This window comes from Helobdella robusta (genome assembly GCF_000326865.2).
Source record: "Helobdella robusta unplaced genomic scaffold HELROscaffold_104, whole genome shotgun sequence".
NCBI lineage: Eukaryota > Metazoa > Annelida > Clitellata > Rhynchobdellida > Glossiphoniidae > Helobdella > Helobdella robusta.
Genome location: NW_008703589.1, coordinates 144,568 through 154,436, shown reverse-complemented (window position 1 = coordinate 154,436; position 9,869 = coordinate 144,568). Strand labels below are relative to the sequence as shown.

The window sequence follows — 9,869 nt, the reverse complement described above, 5'->3', positions numbered from 1 at the left end:
CACACACACTCGCCTCGTATCACGCAACCCCGCTTTCCTATGTCCTTCTCCACCTGCTCTCTCCATCCCAATCGCGGACGACCCCTTCCTACCACTCCTTCAACCTCGAACTCCAACGCTCGCCTAATCCCGACCCTTTCATCCCTTCTCAACACATGTCCATACCACCGCAATCTCGATCTCCTTATCAATGTCACAATGTCCCCTCATTCAGTCCCATCATCGACATCAGCTCTGTACTACTCCTCCTATCCTTCACTTTAAACCCACACATCATCCTCACCATAGCTCTTTCAGCCCTCTGCAGTACACTTAGCTCCTCTCACCACAACAAACACCCAAGTTTCAAGACATTCAAGTTCTCTCTTTTTCGTTGTGTGTCTTTTAATCACTATGTAATAATCATTCACTGGCTAAGTTGCTTTATTATATGGTAACCATTAAATTATCTCCATTATCGTTAAGTTGTCATTGTTATCATCGTCTGGTCGTCATCAGTTAGATGTAAGAGTTTGTATTGTATTTCCATTATTGGATTTATTGGAGGCGTGTGATTTGGATTGTTTGACTAAATGGGTTAACGGCTGCCAACAGAAAATTATCAATTAAATTATTTATTTTATTTTAATTATTTTATAATAATTATTTAATTAATTTAATTATTTTAAATTATTTATTTTTCATTTGTATCACGTTTTTTAACCATCCTTAGGTTGAAGTAGAAAATATTCTAGTGCGGTTTTTATTCGCATTTTTTTGGTTTTTAATATTATTTTTTAAACTTTCAGTTCGCCTTTGTCTTATTAATAATAATTAATTGATAATTAATTTTCTTACTAATTATTTATTAATCATAATTATTTAATAATTATTAATGATCAATTGTCTTACTAATAATTTATTAATATTAATTAATCAATAATGATTAATTATCTAATTGATAATCTTTTAAATGAGATGAAAGTCGTTCCTTGATCGACTGACTCAGGGCTACGAGCTTGCATTTTTGTGTGTTGTAATGTACCTTGTTGTTTGGCCACTACCGCGACTGCACTGAATTATTATTCAGTGATTCTACGTTACGTTGTGTCATTAACCTTGAAAAACTCTCAAATGGATAATTTTATTCGTTTTGGCTTTCGCCTGACACCTGGATGACTATGGACATAAATGATTGATATTGTTATTATTGTGTTTTATTATTATTATTATTATTATTACTATTAATCATTATTTTTTTATTGTTGTTATTATCATTGTTCTTTATCATTGTTGTTTTATTAATGTTATGATATGTGGATTGATTGATAAAATCTTCTTTCATTCATTCATTCATTCATCTATCCATTCATCAATTCATTCATCTATCCATTCATCCATTTATTAGTTCATTCATTCATTTGATCATCTCGTAGTTTATTTAGTGGATATCCATTAATTTATTTAAATGGATTTTTATTGTATTTGAAATTACGTTCGTTTTTTTGTATAATGCGTTTATATATATATATATATATATATATATATATATATTTACAATATTCTATAAATTCTATCTTTATTATTAAAAAAATTATGGTCTATTACCAACATATATAAATATATATATATATACATACATACATATATACATACATACATACATATATGTATGGATATGTACAGTATTGTGTGAATTCTACGATGAGTTCATACAATGCTGTATAAGATATAGTCTCTTTCCAACATTTATATGCATATATATATATGCAGCATGAATTCGGAAAATAAGTTTATTTTGAATTTTAATAAACTAAACGTTCACCAAAAAACTTTAGTGAGAAAAATTGAAAAAACGAACTACAAACATATTAACGCCAAACATTCGGTAGAATTCATAGAATATTGTAAAATATATCTATATATATATATACACAATTTATATGTATATATATATATACATAATTTATATGTATATATATATAAATGCGTGTTATTTACTTGATTTTATGACTCCATGATTGAATAAGATTGTTGGTAAGTTTTTGTCATCAAATTTACAACAGTGTATCAATATGTTAATATATACATAAATATGTACGTGTGTGTATATGTGTGCGTGTGTGTGTATATGTGTAAAACGCGCATTCAGAACCTTTAGGCGTTTCGACGAGAGCAAACGTAACACATCGAACTAATCTCAAACAAGTGACGACACCACTTTACATAAACATTGTGCGTAGCTACCGGTGAACATATTTGGGGCTGAATCTCAACTAGAGAGCCGTGTTTTAAACGATTTTCACCTACAAATAAACATTTTTACGAACGCTGGAGTTGATCCGGCAGCTGAACCGTCCCCGAAGAAATGAATTCATTTCGCATTTTTTCATTCGCTGCGGTCGTCGCAATCGTTACGCTCACCGCCACACAAATCGTCCAAGCCGGGGCCATGCCGCCCAATCCCAACATTCCCAACGACAGTGACTTGAATAAAAATGGCGACGCTAACATTGATGATACTAATTACCACAGGGATTTTAATGTCCGGAAGCCGGACGTCGGTATACCTGATGCTAGAAGAGGTAGTTCGGATCCGGGTGCAAAGAATCTGAATAATAAAGAACAGGAAATGATGAATAAAAATCCCGAAGATCCGTACAATTTAAATCTGGCAAAAAGTCTAGAGTGTGCAGGTGACGTTGGCAGAATTTGTGGCAGACATTTTGCCTGGGACAATTTCCAAGTTATCAGCTGCCTGCAAAATGGCTACAGGGTGGGCGCGTTTTGTTCTTAATTTTGAAAAATTGATTCAATTTTTTAAACTGCAGTTGGATTGCTAACTTATTAATTGAAAATATTTGAACAAAACATTAATATAAACCGCTTCTTGAATTTTTGGAAAGGATAATGAGATCAGTGAACCATGCCAGCATGTAAGTGATCATCATCATCGTCTTTGACATCATCATCAGCATCGTTGACGTCATCAAAATCATCTTCATTAACATCATCATCATTTTTATAACACTATCAGCATCCATTCATCATTATTTTTTCTATCACTATCTACCATTTCATACATCACCATCATCACCACCATCATTATAATCATCATTACCACCATCATCACCATCATTATCATTATTACCACCATCACCATTATCACCGTCATCATCCTCACCAGTTAATTTGGAACTACAAAAGAAACATGACTGTTGATCCTGTCTACGAGAAGATGGTTCAAAACATGTGCCAAACTATGATTGCTCAAGTTGGTTAAATGGTTGATTGAATGGTTGGTTGGTTGGTTGAATGTTTAGTTGGTTGGTTGGTTAATTTTTTGATTGGTTTGTTGATTGACTCAAAGTTTTGCATAGATTTTTTTTTGATACAACCCACCACAAACCAACTGACCAATCAGCCAACCAATCAACCCACCACAAACCAACTGACCAATCAGCCAACCAATCAACCCACCACAAACCAACTGACCAATCAGATCCCAGAATGCAAAAGTCTGACAAACACGAAAGGTCACCTGATCCCTTGCCTAATTGGCTACCTGGACAACTCTAGCCTCACAACTCCCCACTGCCAAAGTTTTCTCAGCAGGTTGAAGCCAGTGGTCTTTGGAGACTATCGAATAATTTATAAGTTCAGTGAGTCATGCCAGGCTGATATCACTAGGCTGAAGTGTGGCAGGGTCGAAGGTCAACAGGAAGAGGATGTTAGTGATGATGGGCTGTGATGATGATGATGATGTTAGTGTATGTATTGTATGTAGTGTATGTATTTACGTCTGTATGTATGTTTGTGTGTATGTATGCATGTATGTATGTATGTTTGTGTGTATGTATGTATGTATGTTTGTGTGTATGTAGGTATGTATGTGTATGTAGGTATGTATGTGTGTATGTATGTTTGTATGTATGTATGTATGTTTGTATGTGGGTGTTTAGTTCTTTATTTCGCATATGTTCACATATGTTACCCCCCATCAATAAGAATAATAATATTATTAATAAACGCCATAATAATAATAATAATAATAATAATTTATAATAATAACATCAAATGTTATTGCTGTTGAGTTATCATCATCATCGTCGTCGTCAAAATTGAAGACCCATAAGATTATGATCTTGATTTATTTATTTACACTGTTATTTTTTAATTATTTTAATTTTTACACACACACACACACACATACAACAGGCATACGTATATATATATATACACACATGCGCGCACACACACACACACGCATCATTCATTGCTTGGCAATCCTTCATCTCGCTAATCTTAATATTGATCAACAACTATTTTTAATCAATATACAACGTATTAATAACACGCACACAAACACACACACACAAACACACACACGCACATACAAGAGGATAAATTGCGGATTTAATGATGAACCAATCTCGAGATTCGTAGCAATGCTTTGGACGATGTAATGGTGATATAGTGACTAAAGACTGAGTCATACTGAATTTTAATGAAAATATTGTTCCCATAGCCCCCCCTATGGGCCGGCCCATAGGAGGGGCTCACCCCGGCTCCTTTAGATACCCCTTTGCATGCATCTAATGCATGCAAACTACCAGCTTAATTCAATATGTCAGTAACGTTCTAAAAAATCGAACTATAGTACGTTGTTTTGCAATACATTTATGTTATCATTATAATGACAATTATTCGTTCGATCCGGCCTACTGTGTATCAAAAACATCGGGATTTCCATTAATAAATTATACATTTTCATGTTCTGGAGTTAAGTAGCATGTGGATCTGGTAACAGACTATCGGGTTAAATAACTATATCAGGGCCACATTCTAAAGAATCGAACTATAGTACCATTCGCGTCTGAGAACTGAAAATGGGAAATATTCCTGCCTAGAACTGACTTGTACTGTCTTTTAATAACACTGCCTACAAAGGGGGTGGGCCATGGTCCCTCCATACTAAATCCGCCACTGTCGTCAGCGATGTGATGCGTCTGACGTAGCCACAATGACCACCATCACCGATCCGTTCGTCACATTGAATCATCACCATCCATCAACTTTTTCATCACAGTTGTCATCTTCACTCCCTCCAGGCTTACCACAACCAAGGAAACACGTTAACTTGTCTGGAGAAGAAGCTGTCAGATTTGCAGCCGAACTGTCGCGACGAGCTGCTGAGAGTGGCTGAGCTGCAAGCCGACGATTATCATAACGACAGGTGGTAGTGATGGTGATGACGGTGTTGATAGTGGTGGTAGATGTGTTCATGTCTTGAAGATGGTTGTGATGAAGATGGTGATGAAGATGGTGATGAAGATGGTGATGATGATGGTGATTATGAGGGTGATGAAGAAGATGATGGTGATGAAGACGATGATAGTGAAGATGATGGTGACAGCGAAAATGATTTTGTTGTTGGTGTCAAAAATGTTTATCGTCCATTTAAACTGATAGAACAAGTTACCGACTTTAAATGTAATTTTTTTCTAAACTAAACCATTATTTTATTTGTTTAATCCTTCGTTTATTCACTCACTCATTCATTCATTCATTCATCAATTTTTTTTTCATTCATTCATTTATTCATTCATTCGATCCGATTACTCCTCACCTGTCGCAACGATAATATTTAATTAATTGATTAATTGAGAATTTATTATTCAATCATTTAATCGTTAACTTAATTAATTCATTAATTAATTCAACCAACCGTTCATTCAATTATTCATTCATTCATTCATTCAATCAATCATTCGTTCATTCATTTGCTAAATTCTTTTACCTCATTCGTTTAGACACTTGTTCATTCATCTACTTCTTTATTCATTCATTCATTCATTCATTCATTCATTCATTCATTCATTCATTCATTCATTCATTCATTCATTTATTCATTCATTCACTCATTCTACCAGGCAGTTATACTTCGCCTGTCGCAATGACAGAGAGCGTTTGTGTGGCGACGTGCAGTCGGGCCAGGGCAGAGTCTACGAATGCCTCTTTAAGAAAAAAATGTCGCCAGACATGTCTGAAAAAGTCTGTCTGACTGTCTGTCTGGGTGTATTTGCGTCTGGATGTTTATCTGTCTGTCTATCTTCAATATTCACCAAGTTTTTTCTCGCAACTTTCCTTTCCTTTTCCTCTCTCTCTCTCTCTCTCTCTCTCTCTCTCTCTCTCTCTTTCTCTCTCTCTCTCTGCCTCTCTCTCTCCTTCTCTCTTTCTCTCCTATTTTCTAATTCAAATTTTTCTTAATATTTTTTGCCATTCATCGATACTGCCATTCATTCATTCGTTCATTCTTATATTTATTAATTTTTTGTTAAACGCATACACACACACACATGAATTTTTTACACATGTACGCTCACGCACACACACACACATCCACACACACACACACATGAATTTTTTACACATCCACACACACGCCCACACGCACACACACACACACTCACAGTGTAGAGACATGTTGATCTTGAGGCAGAGGTTACAGCAAGAGGACTACAAGGTCAATCTGAGGCTCGCCCAGTCTTGCCAGGAGGAGGTCGTGGAGAATAACTGTATGAGGCATATTGATAGGTCGGTGGTGGTGATGATGATGACGAGATGATGATGATGATGATTGTGGAGGTGTTGATGATGATGATGATGGTGATGATGACGATGATGATGGTGAGGATGACGATGATGATGGTGAAGGTATTGGTAATGATGACGATGATGGTATTGATGATGTTAATTGTGGTGGTAATAATGATGATGTTGGTGACGGTGATGATGATGATGGTGATGGCGGTGGTGATTGTGATGATCCAACTCGTCCAATAGGATCGCGAGGTTCCCGAACGCCCGCATGTCGGCCATTTTGTTGTGTCTGGAAGCCGGGATGAAGGAAGGTCGGTCCTGATCATGATTCTGCTGCTGATGATGATGATTATCATCATTATTATCTATATTATCATTATTATTATTATTTTATTATTTTTATTATTACGAGACGGCACAACAGCCAGGCAAGTCCGCAATTAATAACAATCGATCTATGAAGCTAAAATGTAATCAAACACAACAACAACAACAACTAACGACTTTCAACTCGAATGAATGAATGAATGAATGAATGAATGAATGAATGAAGGGATGGAGGGATGAATGAATGAATGAATGAACGAACGAATGAATGAATGAATGGATGGATGAATGAATGAATGATGAACGAACGAATGACCTTTAATACCGTCGAAGGTCGCCAGGTCAAGGCTGAATGTAGGATGGAGTTGAAGGAGGTTCGGAGGAGTATGATGGAGGACTACAGGATCAGTCCGAGCATCGTCGTTGGCTGCTCCAATGAAATCGAGCAGAAGTGTGGAGGTTATGACGATGATGATAATGTCACGATGGTTATAATGATGATGATGATGATGCCATGTGGTGATGTGACGATGATTATGATGATGATGATGATGATGATAATGATGATCATGATGTGGCGATGTGACGATGGTTATGATGATGATGATGATAATGATGATGATGATGATGATGATCATGGTAGTGATGGTGATCACGACGAAGATGAAGACCGTGACTGTTCATTCTCCCGAAATCTTCCAATTTTTTCGCATTCTTTCATTCCAACTTTTACCATCTTTCCATCCCCGACCCCCAGGCAGTCTACGACGGGACGGTGGTACCATACACTGCCTGATGGATCTGGCCAGGCCCCAGAAAGTTAACGGGGTTTTCTCCATTCAAGTCTCGTCTACATGTTCTGCTAGCGTTAGTTGTTGTTGTTGATGTTGTTGTTGATGTTTTTGATGTTTTTGATGTTATTGTTGATGTTGATGATGTTGTTGTTGTTGATGATGTTGTTGATGTTGTTGTTGATGTTGATGATGTTGTCGTTGATGTTGTTGTTGATGATGAATGTTGATGATGTTGTTGCTGATGTTGTTGTTGATGAATGTTGATGATGTTGTTGCTGATGTTGTTGTTGTTGATGAATGTTGTTGATGTTGTTGTTGTTGATGATGTTGATGATATTGTTGTTGATGTTGTTGTTGTTGATGAATGTTGTTGTTGATGTCGTTGTTATTACTACTACACTACTACTACAGCTGCTACAATTACTGCTACAATTACTGCTTCTATTACTACTATTACTGTTGCTGCTGCTACATTAATTATAAGGAGCTTCTCTTTAGCAAATGTTGGCAAAAAATCCCAAAGTCGAACAGCAACACACAATACAGAGTTAACATAAAAATGCGTTCTGGGTTTGCAGAAATAAAATTCAGGAGTTACTCTTAACATTTTGATGCGAGTTGTATTGTAAAAATCAATGATGCGAGTGTACAGAGAAGGACAATGATTCAATTTATATACTTTATAAAATAAACATAATGAATGAAAAATATGTAGATCTTTAATATCTGATAAACCAGATAGGACAAATTGAGTTGATATTTGGTCATATTTACCCAATTTAAAAAAATTCTTGCAAAAAAATTTTGCCAAACAATCAGTGAATGAATGTGAGTTTTAGGACTATGCCACCAGATCGAAATACAATAAGTAAAATAAGACGAAATTGGAGAATTGTATAAAGATTGTAAAATGTAATTACGAAATCTGACTTTAAGACGGTGGATTAAAAACCCAAATTTTTAGAAACCTTTTTAGAAATAAATTGGATATGGTGAGACCAGGACAATGTAGAAATAATAAAAGCACCTAGAAATTTAATTGAATCAACCTGACTTATACTACAATTATTAATAGAGATATTTAATTTCAGATTAGACGTTCGAATTATGATAACATTAAATTGTGCATTATGTTAATTTTGTCATGAATTATAAATTTACTTAAACATTGTGCTAGAATGATCAATTTGTGAACGCTGGCCTGCGACACAAGAATTTTGTTTTCTTTTAGCTTTGGTCTCCTAATCATTACCTAATTATTATTAATTTGGATTGATTGAATAACATTTGATTTGATTTGATTTGATTAATAACAAAAATAATTATAAAAATCAGTTAGAAGATCTGATGTTACAAGTGGATATCGGTGAAAGTTACGACGTCGATCCCATCTTGAAGCGAGCGTGTCGCGACGTTGTGGCCGTCTACTGTGGCGACTTGACGCCAGGGGAAGGAAGGTCGTAATGATGATGATGACGATGATGATGACGATGATGATAAGTGCGTGGTTTTATTTTTCAGTAATCGGGATTCCCGCCTTACGTTCGTCGTTCCCTCAATCAATTTATTCCTCTACCGGTCAATCAATCTCTCAACCAATCAAGCAACTAGCCAGCCAGCCAATCAACCAATCAATCAATCAATCAACCAACAGTCAATCAATCAACCAATCACATCAGGGTAACGCAATGTTTGATCACCTATTCGATAAACTCTCACAATCACAGACCAATCATCAATCAGACGGCCAAACCAACCTATCAAACAATCAACCAATCAATCAAACAGCCAAAGAACCAATCAATTGAACAGCCATCTAAACCAATCAACCAAACCAATCATTAATCAAACAAACATTCAATCAACCAATCACAACGGCCAATCAACCAACCAACCAATCACATCAGGGTAATGCAGTGTCTGATGTCGTCAATTGACAAACCCCAGATGACAGAAGTGTGTAGGGAAAGTTTGACCGAAATCCAGTACTTTATATCCAGAGATTTTAGGTTATTATTATTATTATTATTGTTATTAATTATTATTATTGTTATTATTATTATTATTATTATTGATATCATTCAAATCAATCAGTCAGTCAATCAATTAATCAATTAACCCATTTAATTGTCAGTTAATCAAGCAATCAATCGATCATTCGGTAAA

The 9,869-nt window shown here is 35.5% G+C and overlaps 2 protein-coding genes across 2 annotated transcripts in view; both read left to right on the top strand.

The window, feature by feature from the left end:
• HELRODRAFT_194851 (hypothetical protein) overlaps positions 1 to 2,101 on the top strand; it is a gene marked incomplete at its 5' end in the record, with an annotated part of 3,874 nt that extends 1,773 nt beyond the window's left edge. Inside the window, 5 exons of the mRNA XM_009012336.1 lie at positions 767 to 1,217; positions 1,322 to 1,485; positions 1,620 to 1,748; positions 1,859 to 1,862; positions 1,912 to 2,101. The remainder of the gene's footprint in view (positions 1 to 766; positions 1,218 to 1,321; positions 1,486 to 1,619; positions 1,749 to 1,858; positions 1,863 to 1,911) is intronic.
• Positions 2,102 to 2,614: 513 nt separating this feature from the next.
• Positions 2,615 to 9,869, top strand: part of HELRODRAFT_116840 (hypothetical protein) — a gene marked incomplete at both ends in the record, with an annotated part of 16,390 nt that continues 9,135 nt past the window's right edge. Inside the window, 12 exons of the mRNA XM_009012335.1 lie at positions 2,615 to 2,755; positions 2,886 to 2,915; positions 3,167 to 3,253; positions 3,482 to 3,709; positions 5,091 to 5,218; positions 5,913 to 6,033; positions 6,455 to 6,576; positions 6,826 to 6,893; positions 7,243 to 7,368; positions 7,667 to 7,765; positions 9,046 to 9,160; positions 9,611 to 9,712. Of these exons, the coding sequence (XP_009010583.1) occupies positions 2,615 to 2,755; positions 2,886 to 2,915; positions 3,167 to 3,253; positions 3,482 to 3,709; positions 5,091 to 5,218; positions 5,913 to 6,033; positions 6,455 to 6,576; positions 6,826 to 6,893; positions 7,243 to 7,368; positions 7,667 to 7,765; positions 9,046 to 9,160; positions 9,611 to 9,712 (1,367 nt within the window). The remainder of the gene's footprint in view (positions 2,756 to 2,885; positions 2,916 to 3,166; positions 3,254 to 3,481; positions 3,710 to 5,090; positions 5,219 to 5,912; positions 6,034 to 6,454; positions 6,577 to 6,825; positions 6,894 to 7,242; positions 7,369 to 7,666; positions 7,766 to 9,045; positions 9,161 to 9,610; positions 9,713 to 9,869) is intronic.